At 38.2% G+C, this 22,182-nt stretch overlaps 1 protein-coding gene across 4 annotated transcripts in view; it reads right to left on the bottom strand.

Moving 5' to 3' along the window:
• Positions 1 to 2,361: 2,361 nt before the first annotated feature.
• Positions 2,362 to 22,182, bottom strand: part of vsnl1b (visinin-like 1b) — a 34,991-nt gene continuing 15,170 nt past the window's right edge. For all 4 annotated transcript variants that reach the window (XM_064335112.1, XM_064335130.1, XM_064335106.1 and 1 more), the window contains 3 exons: positions 12,620 to 12,786; positions 6,063 to 6,278; positions 2,362 to 4,631 (listed from right to left, as the gene is read on the bottom strand). In XM_064335112.1, coding sequence (XP_064191182.1) covers positions 4,434 to 4,631; positions 6,063 to 6,278; positions 12,620 to 12,781 — 576 coding nt within the window. In that variant the 5' untranslated portion in view covers positions 12,782 to 12,786 and the 3' untranslated portion in view covers positions 2,362 to 4,433. The remainder of the gene's footprint in view (positions 4,632 to 6,062; positions 6,279 to 12,619; positions 12,787 to 22,182) is intronic.

Raw genomic sequence — 22,182 nt, 5'->3', positions numbered from 1 at the left:
ATGATCCGGCCAACCAATGGTGTAACTTCATCACTCAGTCCGTCAGTCACTCACAGACATTTGCGTTTGTAGGGCTGGCCCCGCTGTGGTCCATAAAAGAGTTTTATGACCACGCAATGTCATTTTATGCACAGGAATCTGACAACACAGCAGGAAGAGTAGTCGGGAACTACAACTATGTGCAAAAAATAAGTGAAATGTTAATTAAATATGACTTGGATTATGTTAGTTAAAATGTTTCAGTGAGATTAACATTTATAACAAAAAACAAAGAGATCACAGAAAGCAAACTGTTAGTCTTACCACTATACCTGTTTGGATTTAACCACTCTTTCAAAACCTGTGTAAAACATCTTCACTTGTGCTCTTTTACCACAAAGTTCTCAGGTGTTTCCTACTGTAATTTTCTCATCAACATCTTGATTATATAATAGCATATACAACAATGTTTTTAATTTTATTTTTTAACACTTCATAAAACCAATGCAGTTTCCCTCCAGCTGCTTCAGAAGCTAGCAAACTGAAAATAATGCTTGATAAATTGTTTGGTTACATTCATCTTCTTTAGGGATGCTAAACAGGTACATTGACAGGAAGCAGTACTTACTGAGTGCTCTTCAGAGTATTCTGAAGTAGTTATCAAAATTTTCACAACAAATATGATCAGATGGTTAGCTGCAGGATATGTGCGTATTTTCCTTAACCACCTGTTTGAAGTTCAGAATGACAGTCCTCATCGTACATGGAAGAGAGTCAAGTAAGTTTTCTACATCCAAACTGCAGACTTGTTTAACCTCCTTTCCCCCTTAGTCTGTTTAAAATTATTATTACATGCTGGTCTCTAATTTATTTGCTGATTCACATGTGTCCCTGTTAAATCATAATTTAAATAATGCTGCCTTTCAATGTGCCAACATTGTGATGCCATGGACAGAACTGAGGATAGTAGGTTTCATTCCTGGCTAAGGCCCATCTATGTGGAGTTGCAGGGTATGGTGTTCACAGGAGGGAGAATGCAAGGCTCATGGAAATTGAAGGAAAGCTTTGTAGAGGTTTTGAGTGGTACACAGGAACATAAATATAATGCTATGTCATCTGGTAGCCTTCGTTCCAGTGGCTGGAGGAGCCACGGCTTGGTCCTTGCTATCATTCTTCTCTCTGTATCCTATGACTATTTGTGCAGACAGGCGCCACTTCATGGCCAGATGAGGTAATCAGCAGAGAGTGGTGTTCGAAGATTACCGTGGTGAGAAGTAATTGGTGGATACATTGTATAGATGAGCCCAACATATGGGGATTCTTATTACTGCCAATAAATGATTGATGTATTAGACAGTTCTCCAGAGTCCTCTTGGACTGCCCATGAGAAACACTCCCAGTGTGCACATTGGTCAATAAATTTTTTATTGAACCTGCCATCACCGTTTCATCCTTGGGGTTCCTGAGTCTGTTCTTGGGGTGTTGGTCACCTCATCAGGTGCCATGTTAGGATTGTTAAAACTCACACATTTTAATTATCTATCCTTGCTATTCTATTATTAATAGAGGTATAATCCCTACAACAGCGGTGTCAAACTGAATCCCAAGGGGGCCGCATTTTCTGCAGGTTTTTGTGTTTTCTTTTCAATCAGCTGAAAATTAAGGCCTTGAGAACAAGGTACATAGATTCCTTAGCCAAGACTTAAATGAAACAGAACGAAAAACCGGCAGACACTGCAGCCCTCCAGGACTGGAGTTTGACACCTGTGCCCTATAGCATTTTGACATCTGTTTCCATCTCAGACGGCTGTTTTTGTTATCAAGTGCTGCTCTATTGACATCTCTGCCCTGTGGTCTAACAATAAGTTGTAAGATAAAATGAATTGCAAAATAGTAGGCTTTTATTTATATTTTATCGTCTTGTATTTATGTCTTGCTGCAAAACCAATTGCCCTCCGGGGACAAATAAAGTTTAAAGTTGAAGTTGAAGTAAATTAAATGAATTTGTATGTGGTGATAAAATAGACATCATTATATATATTTTTATATATATATATATTTTTTTTTACTGTCACCAGTGTTCTTGTTTGTGCATCCATGTTTCATTTCTTCCACAACATTAATATTATTTTGGACAGATGACATCCTCATAATTTGTGTCTGCGATGCCATGGTTAACATTGACATTGTAAGCCAGAGAGAATCTGCCAAATATTAAGTTAAAAAGTGGTAACCTTTTGGCATTTGCAATATATCTGATTCTGTATACATGTACTTCATGACACATCCAAATATTTCTCTTTACTTTATTCTCCCCATCATACACACTTTCTCTCATTTCAAGATTGATGACAGACAACTATTCAGTAAAAAATGAACACCTTCAGAAAACAGCCCATAGGTGTTTTATTAGGTCAAACAACAACACAAGGAGTGTGGTCAAGGTCACCAAGGAGCACAATACATGCTACAAATATTTTTTTTAAGAATCCATATAGCAAATTTTGATTTGTATTTGGTATGATAGAATACACATTGAATATTCAATACAAACATTCACAGGGGAAAGATATTAATCTGAACTTCTGATTGTACATGGGGACTATTCTGAACAATGATACAGTCAAAATCAATGCACACTCCCAACTGTGGAGATACTTTACCATTTCACTTAGACCTGACTCATGTTCTTTAAATGGTGGGGGACCCAAGGCCAGTTAAATATTAATTTAAAAGGAAACGGTTTTCATACATTAAGTTTCTAGAACTGTCCAATTTGACAGATTTTTCTTCTCTCCTGTGAGAGAAACTGTACCTTGATGTTCACTGCGTTCCTGTGTTCACTGCATTTAAATTTGAGGATGTGAGAGGGGAATACAAAAGGTTTTACAAACAGTTAAGGGCAGAGCACACTTTAGGTAAAACTGTCTATCAAATATGTTGCTTAATGACATTTCCTCACAGTATTTTAATGTGGAACTGCAACCTGACAATGTTCAACAAAATGTGTCGAAAAGTGATTTCAAACTGACTGATGGAGAGAGACCAATCAACATCTTATAGAATGCTTGACTGTCCTCCTTTTCCTTTACCATGTAAACGATGTAACAGAGAATAATGTCTTAATAGTACCTAACCCTGGTATATTATAACTTATGGACTTGGAAAATGGCATGGTATATTATAAAGTATATTCTTATTTTTTGCCAATGATATGAGGTCCAAGTAGTTAATATTGCATCCTAAACATCGGTGAAATACTACCATGTGACATACACTCTGTCCTTTAGACTCTCAATGCTCTTTAAAAATAAACAAATGATTGTGTTGCAAACAAAATGGCCAGCATACGCCAATCAATTCATAGCAACTATTCCCTTGTTCTCTTGAATTATTGCTCTACAAAAAGCATTTTAGTGACATTAAAGTTACAGTTTATTCTAAAAGAAAATGAATAGTATTTTTACTGGGAGAGGCATAGAGTATTTTTTTCAAATGTGCAGGTTTGTGGGTGCATTTTCCCATTAATCAAGTGGCTTACGACAAAACAAGAGTTTCTGGAGTCCTCAGTCATTGGAGCATCTGTCATTGCAGTTAATATAGAAAGCCATTTTTGGTGTCATTTGGTATATACAAATTGAGCTTACTCAGATTTATAATATACTAAAATAGGCCACACTGTCCTGATAAATGATAATAACATTGGGTTCACAAGATTTCCAACAAGGACTTAGTAGCATAGATATAGTACTATTTATAAGGAAGCATGCTCCCACATGTAGTAAATTAACAAACCACAAATATACATCCCATATGACAATACTGTTAAGGTTTGATAAGGCTTTGTTCTTATGGGATTAAAATGGCACAAAAGGAGGGGAGGTTCTTTTTTAAGGCTGAATCTACATGCATGCAAAGTACACTTCTATTCCACAGTACAAGCACATTCTGGATTAGCTCACAGATAATTGACATCTCTGCCAGCCCAGGCCTTAGAGGAATGGGTTAATAGTTTAAACTACCATTAGAATTAAATTTTTTTGCAACATTAAATCAGTCATAGCTTGTGCCAGCAAAAAAATGTAGGAAAATAAATACCATGGTAACATAGCTCAAACTCAGCACAACAAGCTACATTGGAAAGGGAATTCTATGGAGTGTATACAAGACATTTCTTCACATTTTGGCAGGAATTTCTAATTATATATTTTCAAATATATATATATACAGTACATATAAATAATACTTGATTTTTTTTTTTAGCAAATGACATTCTCATGCAAACAAGTGTTTCAAACACAGGAAGCAAGTCCATTGAAAGGTAGTCCCAAGCAATTATTGTCTTCGTAGTTTTTTATTTTGTTTTGTCTTTTTTCTTCTGTGGAAATAGCTGCAGACTGAATAGATCATTAAACCCCTGTGAAGTTCAGAGCTCGCAGACAGTCATTGCTTGTTCACTTCTGCATTTCACACTGGAGGAGTAATACAATGGATGGATCACTCCTCGCAGCCTCTTTGAACTCATCTAGTGTGATCTGGTCATCGTTGTTCTTGTCCATCTTGCTGAAGATCCTGTCCACCCGCTGTTCTGGGGTCAGCCCATCCTCATTCATCTTCATCATAATAACTGTGCCCACCATCTTGTAGATGGCCTTCACAAAAAAGAAGACACAAATACCTCCTCCTTCATCATTATACTAAAAGTTCATTCAACTAGCTCTTTCAGTACATATTACTTATTTATTTCTCATTTGGCCTATTTTCTAACATGGAGTATTCGTGCAATTTATTGGATTGTATTTTGTATTATGACATCAAATAGTTCATGTGTTTAGCAAGCAACCCGATTTTGGCTGAATAGCAATTTTGCATATTTTCATATCCCTGTTGATTAAGATATAATTTCACAGATACAACTGAGGAAATATTATAGACTGAATGCTTAATGCAGCTATAATGAGACAAAACTTTTGGTTATGTTGAGCGATAAAACACTATTTAAAAAGTAAAATTAGACATATTATAGAAAGCTTATTCTGTCACCTTTTGGATCTATTAATTTTCAGATCCAAGCCAAACTGTACTAAAAAGGCGACAACGCCGTAAACAACGTGCATTATTACACAGCTATTTTGGAAGGTACCCAGGCATCACAAATGAGCATATATTTTGCAAACAAATTGTCCAAGACAATACATGACCACTCAGTCTTGAAAGAGACGTCTCTATACGTAAAACCAATTGTAAGGTTGTATATTTATTCCATATTTAGTTGCACACATTGATAGTAGAATGACATGGTATAATTTTTAATTTAAAATGCCTCTTGTTTATTTCAGTGTTCAGTGAGCAGAGTTTTTTTTACAGCTGTACTGCCATACCTTTGGCTATTGTTGGCTTTATCTTTTTGCTATGGAATACAAATTTTCAGTGGTAAAAGAATGTTTTCATGTATGCCCAGATAGACACTATTGTCCAGTGTGTCATGCGTGGGGGTTGTAGTTACAGATGAGACTGCAGGGAGTGGGTGCTTTGTAATGGTGGCGCTTAGAAACTCTGTGTTCGGCATAGTTGTCCTGAATCGTCTCCTAATAAAGCTAGAACACAGAGTTTGTGTTTTCAACTCATAATTTGGTAATCTAAGCACGCCGGCATGCAGACCACCAGACCACTTGTGCGAAGGGGTTAAGAGAATGCCGTCTTATCTAGTAGTGAAACCCATGACTACAAATTCCAGGGTATTTAGGGGGTAGCATGTGATATATTATTGTAACCACTACACCACATTCTAAGACCCTTAATAATAGCTCTCTTAGTAAACTAAAAAAGTGTTTTGATGGGGGGCTGCTGGGTGGCTGATTCTGCTAAAGCACTATTGTGCTTCATGGATCATGCAAGTGCAAACTGTGGCTGGCAGCCCTACAAGCGAAAGCATAATTGGCTCTAGTATTGCCGAGGGGTGGGAGGGCTTCAGTTGACAGCCTATGATCAAGCATCACTCTGCCCTGGGCAGGATGGGGATATTTGTATTCTGCTGCAGCCAGTACCTAGATCATAATTTTGTTCTCAGTCATATTCTGTACCTCAATGATTTCCAGCATCTCCACTCGTGTGATTTTGCCATCGCCATCCAGGTCATACATGTTGAAGGCCCAGTTCAGCTTCTGCTCAAAGCTTCCACGGGATGTGATGGACAGTGCGCAGATGAACTCCCTGAAGTCAATGGTGCCATCACTGTTTTTGTCAAAGGTTCTGAAGGCGTGTTGGGCAAACTTTGATGCGTCACCATATGGGAAAAACTGAAACAAGAAAATACATGTTACCAAGCTGAAAAATACTTGCTGAACCATGGGAAAAGAAACAAATTTTATGTTAAAGCAATTCAGTTTTTCAAGGGAAATAATGAAGCTATTCTCTTAAGAATTAGTTTCAGAAATGTGATTGATGTTGAAAGCATATGAAATTCCATGCTTAGGTCCATATTCACTAAGGATTTGCAGGGTTTTTATAGACGCTACTGAGACCAATAGTGTTTTTCCATATTTACTAAGGAGATACGCCAGAGGTTTGCGCTGTGAAAACAAACGACATTCCTAAAATTTACAAATGTATTTTCGGGCATTCTGATGTAAGACCACAAAAATATGGAAGGAGAGATTGGAGATTTGTGCATATCATCTGCTAGAGCTGATTTATCATCATGGCTGGTGGCCACTGTGGTAAAGGTAATTGCGTCTGTTTTTTAACGTCTGTGAAAAGAGGGTGTAAACTTCTCTCTGGCGCAAGATCAGCATGGCCATTTGTAACAGGAGACATTGTCAGCATTTTATAGTAGGGGAGAGTCGCCATAAATGTAACACTTTTTGGATTTTGCTCTTTCATTGAGAAAAAATTTAGCCTAGTGTGAAATTTTACTTTAAACAGCTTTGACATGTCAGTAGTCATTATCTGTTACAACTGCATTCATATCTTAATCGAGTTGGATACAATTAAAACCAAGGTACACGCAGTCTAATGTTACATTCACATCACATAGTCCGTATGATTGTATCAGAGGTGTGGAATAATTGTAACAATAAATGAAAATGCCATATAATGTGCGGACACAGTTTATTTCCTGCACATACTAAGGTTAATCAAGGTAACACATTTACAATAGTAGCGTAAGACCAGCCACATTTGGCGCACAAGCAACTTTGTAACTTACCGTGAGAGTCGTGGTAACGTCCAAATAGATTAGGAAAGCTGTTTGCTTCGTAACATCCAGGTAAGCTTCTACAAAGCAAATAGCTGACCATACAGACCAGTCTGATATGCGCTTATTTTAAATGCCTGTGACCAGGTAGCTGTTCCTTTTCCATTTATCACTTGCAGCATGCAGAAGGTGAAGCTATGTCAACATAGCAAGCAATTTACCAGAACATATTGTATTCTGTAAACACACAACAGCAAAAATGCACATTGTTTGTTATAGAGGAGGAATAAGTGTTACATTTATAGAGACATGGACATCACGTTTTTTGGGTCACCTAGCATCCAATTCCTGCTAGAATAAACTCCAAAATCATACTAACTTTTCAAGGACAGATAACTTTTTTAAATGATGTATGATTTGATTTACTGCAAATAAAAATAAAGCCTTATACCCAAAAATTACTTCCATAGCCACGGGAAGTAGGGGTGCTGGGTGGGATGTGGGAGTGAAAAAACACATTGCATATTGCATATTTCAGATAAATAAATTTATTTATTTTAAACTGCAGTACAACTGACAAATCTTTTTTTTATTTTTATTATTATCGGGAGCGGCAAGCGTGACTGGTCATTGGCTATGGCTAGTATCAAGGTGAAGGAACTCTCGCAAAAAACTCGCACAAGCTTGCTGCTGTTACAGTGGACCTGTGCTAAGCTTCTGTAATTCATCCATGGTGCTACCTTCAATAATACATCCATGGGTGCTACGCACGGTGTTTAGCTAACATTAGTTACTCTTATACATGATGGCAAAATGCCCAAAATCCATGGAACATTTATGGGGGGGGGGGGGGGGTGTCGGTTGAGTCGACAGCGCAGCACCCCCTACTCAAAACATGCTCCCGCGGCTATGATTACTTCCAGAACATATTTTTACTTGGGTCACTCAAAAACAGTTTTTTGGAAGCATTTCCTACAAAGGCTATCACATTGCTCGTTTGTTTATGTCGCATTTGTTTTGGAGGCTGAATTGTACATGGACAAACCTAAAATGGCTACGGTAGCCGCACATTATTAATAACATAACATAAGTTATTGACCATGTTACATTCATCATGTATTACATTTATGACGACTCTCCCCTATGTTTGCATAAAGAGAGAATATTTTTACATATTTTTAAAACACATGACTCCTTCATATTTAGAAACAGTTGGCTGTTAGAGAAATTGTGAGATGATGACACTGGAGATGGTTTGCTATTCAGTACGGAATTAAACAACTTGAAATATTGCAACTATGTTCTGAAGTTTTTTTTACTAATGAGACGTGTAAACATTTAAAGGTGACAGTGCCTATCCATTGCATCCTTGAATCCTGACACCTGTCCAAAAGCTGACTTCACCAGAGGTGCAGCAGTACAACAATGTTGTTTTCCTGGCATGTGCTTAAATACCAGTGGTGCATTTAAATGAACTCGCTGCAGCTGTGTTCATTTACACAATCAGTCTCAGTACAACCGCATATATATTGAAAATATGAGATGATGCAGAATTTTGCAACATTGACAGTAATGTGTGACATGCTTAGTAAATATGGCCCTTTGTCTCATATTCATCTTTTGATCTAAAATCCTAAAGTATATACCAAAAATAGCTGATTTCACTCTACCATTCCCATACTTTTTGAGGACAAAGTATGTGGTTTATATGTCACCACATAAAATAGGGATTGGTGATTTTTCAACATTGCTTTAATTTAGTTTTTGAGAATTTTTGTCAACAGAAGCACTTGTTGAAATATCCATTTTGAAATAGACAGTCATGCATGAAAGACGAGTCTCCTCCTTTTCAGATGCTTTCACTGGTAGAACTCCTTGAATTAGTGATTTTTTGAAAGTCATGTGCTAAGACAATTTCACTAAGTGACATGATTTTACTCAGAATTCCCAGTGGGGAAAAAAGCAAGCACATTTAAATAGAAATAACCAAAATTCACAGACAATATGTCTTTTCCATGTGATTATGCCCCCTTGGCAGAATATTTAGAGAAATAATTACATCTAATCCTTAAATCACACAAAAATGAGTCAAGCACTGCATATTGCATGGAACTACAGTAAGATTCTTTCCGTTTATTATGTACTGTGTTAAGCGTGACAGAATGCTCAAGTAGGGTTCCAAATAAGAAGATTAGTAAACAATCAATAGCTATAGGCTGTAGCTATTTGCTCTCAGCATGGGAAAGTATTTGCAATTCTTTGAAAAAAAATGCATTTAAAAAATAAATTTGGCACCCAACACGGGACCTCAAGTATCAAAATCAAATAGTTCTAGGAATATCCAATAATCTACAACAACAGCTGTGTTCATGCACAAACCAACTCACGTGAGTATAGACATCCATGGTTCTCCTCTGAAACACATGGTGTCACTGCTATGTATTTTCACACTATAGACTACAGTTAAGCTTGCATAGAGTTGAGTTGGAGGAAAACATATGCAGCATGACATGCAGTCTATGGGTACCCTGATTGACCAGTGAGGGTCACTAGACAGTATTGAAATGCAGCCCGCTAACCCGTGGTTATCAACCTCGATCCTGGGGACACCCTTTGTATGCTGGATTTCTTTCCAACCACAATCCCTATCCTAGAATTTTAACAAGCTGTTACATTCTCTTAAATAGGTGCTTTTCATGATATGAGGGATCATTTACCCTCTAAAGCCACATTATGTCAATAATACGTGCCATGAAGAATAAAAGTTGCATGTTGTCATTGTGCTTATTGCGCTTTATTTGCAAACAATTGAATTTTGCATCCATTGTTTAACCCGCTTATTCCTGGTCAGGGTCATGGGGGGTAATGGAGCCTATCCCAGCATTCACTGGGCGAGAGGCAAGAATACCCTGGACAGGTTGTCAATCCATCGCAGGGTATACACAACATTTACTCACACACTCATACCTTGCGGCAATCTAGTCTCTGCAGTTAACCTAACCTGCGTGTCTTTGGACTGTAGGAAGAAACTGAAGTGCCCAGAGGAGACCCACGCAGACACAGAATGAATATGCCAACTCCACACAGAAAGGCCTTGGCCAGGGGCCATGTATCCACACTTTCATCAATTTAGAGCCTATTGATTCAGCACAATGCCAACATGGGACTTTTATTCTCCATGGTATGCAAAGCTATTTCTGACATAATGTGACTTAAGAGGGTAAATAATCTCTCTAAACATGAAAAGTACATGAAAAGAGTTCAGAAAAATTAAAAGCTTGTTAAAAGTCTGTGGTTGGAACAAAAACCACTGCCCTAACCCATTGAACTCTCCCATACTCTGAGTGACACAATCACCGATTGTGCAGTCTTTATAATTCTAACAACCTAAATAAACACCAGGGAAAGTGTTTCGCTAGAGTTACAAAGCATACTGCATGGGTGGTTATTTCATTTATAAAACCAGTGACTTAATTAACTTTGTGAATCCTCCTCCTATGAAGCAATCACTAAATATGACCCCAATAACAGGCCTCTATATTATTTAGCATAAGAAGATTTAGTTTTAATAATTTTCCCCAGGTACCATCACAATAGCATGCATAAAAAATGTTAAAAAGTAGGTCAGTTATTCCATTGTATTGGACACCTGAATAGAGTATCTTTTGGTTGCGACAACTATGGCTCCATACACAAAAACTTTTTTATTTGGTTTCATTCTTTATTTGCTTTTGATTTGACTTCTTTTTCTTTTTAAAATTTGAGAGTGCAGGAAATCCCCAGCTCTCTGAACATGCACCTGCCAGCCAGCTGCTTTTTTTCACACCGCAGGTGCAAACCGTGCATGTGCAGAGCAGGGGCGGAGGAGAATCATTCATGCACAGAGAACTAGCCTAACAACACTATATCCCTACCAACTGTATCTCTCCCGTATCCCTGTACAACGCAAAGCCATGTGCCACCCCTGTGGGTTTGCCAGCCAGTTGGCACTGGCTCAGGTTGGATTTGATCTGAGACCATGGTGCTCACTCAAGCAGCGCTTGTGTTCCATGATGTTTCAGAGGCACAGAAACAGTTTCAATGCACAACATCTTCAAACAGAACTTGTTATGTGACTTAAATCAAAACATTTAACCCCTTTGTGCAGATGCATAATCTGATCAATCCTCACCATTAAGCAAGTGTCCTATTTAAGGCTTTATACCTCCAAATGTGAGCATTACAGAGACTTGCCAAATGGCTTAAATGAAGCAAGACGGTTGTACCATTTACAACATAATACAGTTCTTAGAATAGACTATATTCATAATTTAAGAAGAAATAAAGTGCCAAAAATGGCAAAAATTAAGTTTTTCTCCATTCAGTTTGAAATGAAATACTGAGATCACACACACACACACACATATACATATATATATATATATATATATATATATATATATATATATGCAAAACTATACATCTATACATGTTCTGGATAATAAACTCTAAAATATGGAGCATCGCGTAGTTCTGGCAGGTCACGAGAGTCAAGCGCTCCGGGCGAATCACCTGATGGCTCAGCTGAGTGATGTTCGCCTATCACAGTACATTTACTAACAGGGCGGTCGACTTAAACAGCCTCCCTCTACTCATTCGGCTGCTCCTCCTGCATGCAAACGCTGCACGTTGCTTCGTAAATCCCCTCCACCACCCCAGCTCCATCCCCATGCGTCAAGAATTTGCATTCTCCATTCCTATGTGTTAAGAAGTCGTATTGCTCCATCCTTATGTGTTAAGAAATTGCATTTGCTCCATTCATATGTGTTAAAAACTGCTTTGCTGCTGGATCTGTTCTGTGTGTACCCCTCTAGGGGGGGTTTGGCTGCTGGCCTCCCGGCCTTATCCACGCGGGCTGCGTGGTTGGCGGGAGAGCTCCAGAACAGAGCCATACCGCCAAACATAACTGTATTGCCTTTATTGTCAATAAAGTTCTACTTGATGACAGTGGTCCTGACAGAAATCTTAATTGTGCATGGCTCGTCTAAATCATAACATAATAACATTTCACTATTTATACAATACACTTTTGCATCGTTTTCTAGTGTGAATGACTACCTTTCATTGGTATATGGAGTCTCATATATCTAGGGGTCTAAAAACCTATCCAAACTTCTCCAAAAATTAATAAAATGCTTTTTGTCCATTATTTTGTCCTTAATGACGGTTTAAAATTAAACATTGATATCACATAGAAAAATAATGCAAAGATTATTTAACATTTATCTAAAGATCTGAAACCATTCAGTGTGACAAATAAGCAATAACAGGAAATCAGGAAAGGGGCAAATACTTTTTCACGGCACTGTAACTGGTCAGAATCAGTCATTGAAAACACCTGGTAGCCTTGGCCACCATGGGGGTTCATGAAGCCTTGCTCACCCCTCCAGCTTAAGACACGCCCACCTTGACATAGAGTTGCTGGAACTCATCCAGGTTGAGTCTGCCACTGGGGCAGTCCTTCAGGAAGCCCTTGTACCACTGCTTCAGCTCATGCTCATTGAACTCAGTGTTCTTCACCAGGTCCTCCATGACCTCAGGGGTCAGCTTGCTGTTCTGTTTCCCCATGATCTCTGCAAGGAAGCAAACAGGGAAACCATGTTTAACTTCCATTTAAACCAGCATGAATTAGCATTTTTCTGTTTACCTTATTTGCATGTGTGTTGCACTACTCAAAGCCAAAACAACTGTAGTGTTGGGAGACATGTTTTATGAACCTAGTAAGGAATGGATCTATGTCACATTCTGCTACCTGTATCATCGGACACGCTACATTTTTAATTCAGTCATTTCACATAATGAATTAAAATTCAACTCATTAATTGAAAAATGTCCATAATATATTGTGTGGATCTTTCAATTATTTGAATGCCAGTTCATTTTTTGAATTGTCTGACTGAAAATACAATTGATTTCATCCCTGAAAGATACTATTATTGATTAAAATGTGAAAATGTTGCCCAATTTCAGGTTTCATGAATCCTTACTTTCAACTACTAATATAAGCTTTGTGTTATAAGATACAATGGCTGTGGGAAATGGAAGTCTCTGGAGCTCTGGCTTGGTTGCAGTGGTGATGACACAGGTTTGCAAGAGTTCAGGCAACAGGCAGTCTTGTATTTCAGGGCTAAATAGACTAAGGAGTACCATTAATTTAGAATTTGCAAAGGATAACAGGTACTTTCAGGGTTTGGGGACATTAGGCTAGATTCAATAAACATTTGTTTTTAAAGAATAACTTTATTTTATTTTATTTTTACTTAGACCAATTTTTCTGAACAAATTCCATCATGCTGATCGGCATTAAGAAAAACTTTTTCTCAGCTTTGTTTGTGGAGCTTTGATAACCCGAAGAATCACTTCACTCTGCTTTGCAATGCAGTCTAATGGGGCCATGCAAATGAGCCTTGAAATTCCTTCTAAATATGGTTTTCCACCAAATAAAAGCTTGATTAGTATATACAAATGTGTTTACTAGACAGCTGCGAATGTTGGGAGCCAATTTACATGTCTGAAGAGCTGATTCTTTTCTTTTGGAAATGACCAAAAGAAAATAGTTAGAAACAATCCTATGATTTTGATAATAAAAATGGTAGCCTAATAATATGAAAGACCATTTCCGCCACAGAAAAATTGGCTTAATTACAACTTTATTTTTCACAATTGTGAGATTATTTCTTGGAATTCTGAGTTTATTTCTCACAATTCTGATGTGGATGGAAGTAAACAAATGCAGTGTATCGCTCTTCTGCTTTCACATACTGTAACTTAAACTGCAAAATGGTCCCATCAACACAAATATGCTCCTAGCTCCAGTACTTGTGGCAGCTGGACATGCCCAAACCATAACACCCCCAGAACTATGTTTCACAGATGGTGGGCTGCTTTGGATCATGAGCAATTCCTATTGGACTCCACACTTGCCATCACACTGATGCAAGTTATTTTTGGTCTCATATGTCCACAAGACCCGTTTCCAGAACTCTGCAGGCTCTTCTAGGTACTTTTTAGCAAACTGTTTTTGCAGCTAACTAGTGGTTCGCATTAGGGATGTGAACAACACACATTTCTGACCATCAAATAATTGCTGTCTGAAATCAACTAATTGTTTTTTTAATGTTTGATGCACGATACTTCTAATAAAAACATGCCATTACTTGAATTAGCATGGACCACAAGATTAAAACGTTTAAAAAATAAAAAATGATTTCATGCTGCTTTGGTCACTGCACAGGTTAACACATGACCCAATCTTCAATGGAGTGCCAAGTTATAGTTACACAAGACTCAGTGTAGTTAGTGCTGTCCACACATAGATGGTTATCACAACATTGTTGAACTTGGAATGGCATGAACAGAGGCGCCTGTTTCACTACATTCAAGTTGAGCTCTGATGGTTTTTCACACAACAGTACATGGTATGGGAGTACATTCAGGCTCAACAAATGCCAGTAGGTTCCAAACCTCTTTGTGCCTTTTATCATGCTTACGGGGAGCATGTATTTTGTTACCACTTTCGCAGTTAAATCTGTTGTGGTTTCAGCTGTACAGCTGTCTCACTGATAGGGTCTCACTACAAGGTTGGGTGCCTGTTTGCTGTGATCCCTTGGTCTTGGATATTTGATATCATAGATGTGGACATGTGGTATGTAAATTTGGCAGCTCATATTCTGCACAAAACAGTGTTTTCATTGAGCCTTTCAAAATCATTCTGGTAAGCATCATTAAAGTGAATGACAACAATCCCTGCCCACCCGCTCTATTATGCATTTAGAGCAGTAGCCTAGGTAACACTGATGATCTTTTATTTTGAACGGTTTGAGAATAAAAAAAAGATTTTTGATTATTTAACATTCGACATGCGTGCTCGCAACTGACAATCCACAAATTCACATCCCAGGTTTGCATCTTGCTGTGCAGCCTGTGTAGTTCTAGTCATTAAGTCTTATGTGGACAGTAGTCACTGACACTTCCATGCCTGCCTTTGGTCATCTTTGGTCATCAACTGTAGAGGTCTTCCTTGGCTTACCAGGCCCTTTGAAATTACTGAGCTCACCAGTGGTCTCTTTCTTCTTAATGATGTTCCAAACAGCTGATTTTGATTAGCGTGTGGTTTGGCCTCTGTATTTTTTCTTAATTCTCAGCCTCATGATGGCTTCCTTTACTTTCTTTTTCACAGCTCCTTATATTGAGAGATGCCAATAACAAACTCCAAAGGAAATCAAAAGCCTAGAATCAAGACTAGATACTAAACACTCTCTTATACCTGCATTAAGGAAGCAACTGAATACACCTGACAAATTAGAAACACCTGTGAAGCCATTTGTCCCAAACATTATGGCGCTGTGAAATTGGGGGGGCTTTGTATAAAAAGTGCTATAATTTCTACATACAGTTGAGGCTAATGGTTGACATACACCTAGGCTAAAGATATTCAAACTCAGTTTTTCACAACTCCACACATTTTATGTTACCATACATTTCTTTTGGCAAACCAATTAGGGCATCTACTTTGTTCACATCAGAGGTAATTTTAAAATGATCTTTTTAAACAGTCTGGAAGATTCCAGAAATTGATGTAATGACATTTTAGAAGCTTCTAATTGGCATAATTGTCATAATTAGGAGTTAATTGCAAGTTAATTGGCACCTGTGGCTGTATCTAAACAGCCTGCTGTATCTTTTTTTTTTTTTTTTTTACAGTTTTTTACATGGTAATTAAGAAGAAGCCCAAAGTATTACATACCAGTTTTATGAGAGAAGTCTCTTGGCAACCCAAATCTACCAAAACATTCCACTTCTAAGCATTAGATGTATCACTACAAGGAAAACACCCTGCAATGTAAGTCCAGGGTGTATGTAGTACCCACACCAAATATCAAGTCAATTGAACTTGCCATTGCTTTACAATGTAGCATTATGTACATGAAGAGCCTGGCACCTGAGCCTTGCACCAGAAAGGACACTAGACCTAAAAATATTGATAGTAATACGTCTTTATTCCAAATAAATAAATAAATAAATAATATATAAAACTAATGCCCAATAACTATATACCATAAATAAAAATAAATAAATAAAAAAAGTCTTGTTTTTGAACAATAGTAAACTACAAAGAAAACAAAGATATTACTTTATTATTACTATGTTATTTTAACTGCTGTTGGAGTTACGGGGAAGGGGAGGGGGGGCGGGGGAGGAGATGGCAATGCTGAGGGGATTGGAGGCGGGGCAGTGCATTGATGTGCTGATAGCAGTTCCTTGAGAAAAAAAGGAATCAGACACATATTCCAATCCATTGCTCAGCTTAGCAGAGAATGCACATTTCAGAGCACCTCAGAGACAGGTAGAATAATAATACATATTTCAAATAATAAATACGACATTGAAAAAAAACGAAACAGAAAACGAAATATCAACTCACCATCCCTGCTACCTGCGTGCTGCACGCAGAGTACCGTATTATTTATTTAGACATTGGCAGACTACAGCATAACATAGCATAACATAACGTAACGTAAGACGAGAACAGGCCATTCAGCCCAACACTGCTCGTCTATTCCTACCACTAAACTGTACTTAATGCTTAGTTTACCTTAAAGCTAGATAGTATCTAACACTGTATTAAGCCGGGCCTTGAATACCCTCAGTTTTTCTGCCTCCACTACATATCCAGGCAAGCTATTCCACACATTGACCACTCTCTGTGTGAAAAAACATTTCCTAATGTCTGAGTGAAATTTACTCTTTTCCAGTTTCCATTTATGCCCCCTCGTTCTGTTAACCAAACTCAACTTGAATAATTTCCTGTAGTTCACTTAATCCCTTTAATAAATTTAAAAGCCTCAATCAAATCTCCCCTAAGTCTCCTTTTACTAAGCTTGAAAAGTCCAAGCATCTCAAGCCTTTCTTCATAACACTTATCTTTTATACCTGGAATCAATCTGGTTACCGGTCTTTGGACCTTTTCCAGCGCCTCTAGATCTTTCTTGTAGTACGATCCCCAGAACTTCACACAATACTCTAAGTGTGGTCTGACAAGAGTATTGTATAGGGTGAGTATGATCTCCTTAGATTTATACTCAATACTCTTGGCTATGTATCCCAGCATCCTGTTGGTTTTTTTTTTTTTTCTTTACTGCTACAGCACATTGACCAGACCCTGATAAGCTTTGATCAACTATTACTCCCGTGTCTTTTTCTACATGTGCAGATTCTAATCTTGTACCACCTATAAAGTAATCCTACCCTATGTTTTTATTCCCCACATGTAGAACTTTACATTTAGTTATATTGAATTTCATTTGGCAGGGTTCTGCCCACTTCTGGATTCTGTTTAAATCTTCTGAGATTACTTTAGTAGATTCCAAACTGTTTTTCCAAACTAGTATTCTCAAAAAGTTCACACAATAATCCAAAAAATAGTTAGTACAGTAGTCTAACAAATGTAAGATAAGTATAACTTCCTTGGATTTGTACTCAATACTTTTGGCTATATATCCCAGCATCCTGTTGGCCTTTTTATTGCCACAGCACAGTGCCTAGAATCCGAAAGGCTTTGATCAACTCCCTCTGAAATCTTTTTCAAACTGAGAACATTCCAATTTTGTTTGTCCCATAAAGTAATCCTGCCTAATGTTTTTATTTCCCACATTCAGAACTTTATATTTGGCTATATTAAATTTCATTTGCCAGGTTTCTGCCCACTTCTGGATTTTATTTAAATCTTCTTGAATTACTTTAGTAGATTCTAAACTATTAACCTCCCAGTTTTGTATCATCTGCAAATTTAACTAGTGTACTTTCAATGTCTGTGTCAAGGTCATTTATGTAAATGAGGAAGAGCAGTGGACCCAGCACCAATTCCTGTGGAACTCCACTTCCCACAATACCCTGCTCAGATAAGATCCCTCCTACTACTACCCTTTGTGTTCTATCTCGTAATCAGTTCCAAACCCACTCTGAAATGCCTCCTGTAATTCCTACTGTCCTCATTTTGATAATGAGTTTGTCATGTGGTACCTTATCAAACCTTGCCTTTTGGAAATCTAAGTATATAATATCATAAGCCCTGCTCCCATCCAGACTCTTGGCAGCTTCCTCAAAGAATGTCAAAAGGTTTGTCAGGCATGACCTTCCCTTGCAAAAACCATGTTGGCTATCCGTTAGGATGTTATTATTTTCAAGAAATAATTCTAGTTTGTCTCTAATGATAGATTCAAGTATTTTACATGTGATCCAAGTTAAACTGACAGGCCTGTAGTTTCCTGGATCAGTACGGTCTCTTTACTTATATATTGGTATTACAATACCCTGTTTCCAGTCATTCTGTATTTCTCCAGTTTCTAAAGACTGTCTAAAAATACTTGCCAGTGGTTTAAAAATGATCTCACTTAACTCCTTTAGTACCATTGGGTATATGCCATCAGGGCCTGCTGCTTTATTTGTCTTTAGTTTATGTAATTTATCTAATACTTCTATATCCCCTATCTCAGTATCTGCCAAGACATTCTGAGTATTGAATATGCCTTCCGGCCTATTAAGCCGCGTTTCCACCACAGGAACTTTACCCCGGAACTAGAAACCTTTTGAGGAACTCAGTGCGTTTCCACGGCAGGAACTAGGGTCTAAATTTAGTTCCGGGGGCTTTATTTTACCCCCAAAAAAGTTCCTGCTCGGGGAGTACCGGAAACTTTGGGGTGGGGTGCAAGCGCTGAACATTTCTGATTGGTCGACTATTTGCAGTGTTATTTGTTTTATTTCAAATGCCATGTTTAAAAATCTGCAGCCGCAAACCGATTTATTTTCATAATAACTTCAAATCAAACTTGTATGTTATGCGGCGCAGTAGCCTACTTTTGGTTATAGCCTGCCAACGTCTTGGAATTATAACGTGTGCTCTTCTGTTCTTTTCTTGCTTTAGTATTTGTTTTATAAAATGCTAAGCATTCATGCTGGGAGAGCATATTACGTACCAAAACATTCAAACTGATTAATTCGGTTGCTGAATATTTTCTTCCAGATTTTCTTTGTTAGCCCGTTGTAATTGACTCAAAACGTTTGATACAGTTATGTGATATATGCGGTAGTTCTGCGTAATTCACATTGGTGATACAGTAAAAGCAAACTGGAAATCACCTTCCGCACTTTTTGTCAGGGTAAAATAACAGGTTAATTCTAGTAATCGTCCCTTTAGCTTTTTCAGACTGCCGTAATTTTACTCTGCCATTCTTCAATTCCACAAAAAGACCAGGAGGACTATGGACTAATTTATGGTGCATGGTTCGCATCTGGAGGGCACACTTCACTGCTCGGCTAGGAGTAACTTAGAAGGAAAGCAAACGGTGGCTGTACCACTGCTAATTTAAATTTTCACGCAAGTCCGAGTTTTCGTTCTATTCTTGTCATTTTGCGATTAGCCTATATGGAATTGACGATGAGAAAGTAATCAAACAGCAAATTGTTTACAACGTGTGCATGTTTTCTGCTGTTGTTGCCAGTTATATTGGAAATTCGGATGTCAAGACATGAAAGTGAATGTTCGCATAAAAAACATAATGAATGTGTTTGAGAGGATATATAAAACAGTTACAATCTGACTATTGGCCTGTTATATCCTATTTGTTGCATAACAACGGTCCAAGTTCAACTACCAACGACAGTTTTGCTTGACAACGGTAAAATATGCCCAAACGGCTGCAAAAGAATATTTCAATTCCAGGTGATTAAATCGATAAAAATCAATAAATACAAAAGTAACCATGTATAGTCATTGTTGGTAACCCATTGTATATAAGTGGAATAAACCCCTCCGGGCTGTCCCGGTTATTAGAAAATAATGTAGGCTACTTCGGTGGTAGTATGGGGTTACAGAAGAAATCATAGGACAGATGGACCGACGACAATGTCGCTTTTTCATACGTCAGTGGGCTAATTTGCCTAATCTTCGACTTAGACCGCTGGAAACGCGACAACCATTGAAGGACCTTTAGTCCTGAAAGTAGTTCTGGACTAAAAGTCCGGTATTGTGGAAGTGCTTAGTAACTCTTCTCGGTAAAACTCTCAACAAAGTAGCCATTTAGGGCATCAGCAATATCCTTATTCTTATAAATCAGTGCTCCGTCATTCTTTTTAATGCCCTTAACCTCCTCTTTCGCTTTCCTTTTCCTACTAGAAACGCTTAGGATTACTTTTAGCATCTTCTGCAATTTGCCTTTCATAGAGCCTTTTGGATACCCTTTGTTCTTTTTTAAACTTCGCACACATACTACAATATTCAGCCTTATTACTCTCAGTACAGTCATTTTTATATATCTTAAATAGTTTATTCTTTTTCCTCAAACTCTTCTGTATAGCTTTATTCATCCACTGTGGAGACTGCTTTTTCAACTCACTTTTCCGCACCTTTGGAATGAATGCACTTATACTTGATGCACTGTGCATCAAGTATAACCCTTTTGAATCTGCCCCACTTTTCATTCACAGTCCTGCAATCAAGAAGTTGCACCCAGTATACCTTACTTAATTTGCATCTTTTTAAAGTTGGCACGCCTAAAATTGACGCCTCTTAGTTTGCCAAAATAAATTAAACCTGATTGTGGAATGATCATTTGTCCCAAGTGGTTCCATTACCTCTACACTACAAATTCTGTCAGAGTCATTACATAACACCAGATCTAGAACTGATTTCCCTCTTGTAGGCTGCCTGACATACTGTGCTAAATTTTTTTTATAACATCTAAAAATTCCTCCTCCCTTTTTTCTTGTCCTGTCACCAATTCCCAATTAATACTGGGGTAATTGAAGTCGCCCATGTTAATAGTCTCTCCTCCTCTGCACGCTTGTTTTATATTTTCAAAGAGCATTGTATTCACACTACTGTCTGAAGCTGGTGGTCCATAACACACTCCTATGATAAGCCCCTTCTCATGTTCCCATATGAGCTTAATCCAAATATCCTCACTAGGCATGAGCTGGTCAATTTCTGGAATTTCTTGCACATTAAGATTATCTTCTACATATAGAGCCGCACCCCCACCTCTCTTACTGGATCTATTCTTCCTAATAAGTTTATACCCTTCTATATTACATTCATCCCAATCTTCTTCCCCTAGCCATGTCTCTGTAATCTCTACTATGTCATAGCCCTTACTATTAATATCAGCCTCAATTTTCAAAAAATTGTTTTTTATACTTCTAGCATTTAAACAAAGACATTTCAGACTATTGCTTCTACACATCCTCTCCCGTTCCCTCCCTGCCGTTCCAAGCCATCCTTACTAAAATTTTGCTTTAAAAAGACTTTATTAATGTTTTCACTATTATAGGTAGCCTTGACAGCTTCCATCAGGGCAGTCTCATTTTACCCATTTCACTCTCTATCCTCCCTGCCCCCCAAGTCTCTAGTTTAAATAATCCTGTGCTACCCTGAGCATATGCTGGCCCAGTGCAAAGATACCCCTCCGGTTCAGGTGCAGCACATCATGTTTGTATAGCTCACTCCTGTCCCAAAAGGTATCCCATAAACCTGTGGGACAGGAGTGCCCCATAAACCTATACCCCTCTTTCCTGCAAAAGGATTATAGCCACATGTTAAACCTCCAGATAAAGTTCTGATTCCCTTTGCCTGCACGTGGTACAGGTAGAATTTCAGAAGACTACCATGGAGGTTTTGCTCCTAATCTTCTCTGCTAATCCCACAAGTTTTTCTTGCAGGACCTCAAACCTGCCCTTACCTATGTCATTGGTCCCTACGTGGACCATGACAACTGGATCCCTTTCTTCTCTGGCCAGGAGCTTGTCCACGCGGTCAAGGAGATCTCCTACCTGGGCACCAGGCAGGCAACACACTGTGTGAGACTCCTTGTCACCGTACAGACTATGTTGTCTACCCATCTAATAATTGAGTCCCCCACTATCAATAACTCCCTTTTCCTGGAGGATGTGGCCATCTGGGTGCCCTGAGGCTC

This window comes from Anguilla rostrata, chromosome 1 (genome assembly GCF_018555375.3).
Source record: "Anguilla rostrata isolate EN2019 chromosome 1, ASM1855537v3, whole genome shotgun sequence".
Taxonomy (NCBI): Eukaryota; Metazoa; Chordata; class Actinopteri; order Anguilliformes; family Anguillidae; genus Anguilla; species Anguilla rostrata.
Note: the sequence above shows the minus strand (reverse complement) of the source record. Positions and strands in the feature narration are given on the sequence as shown.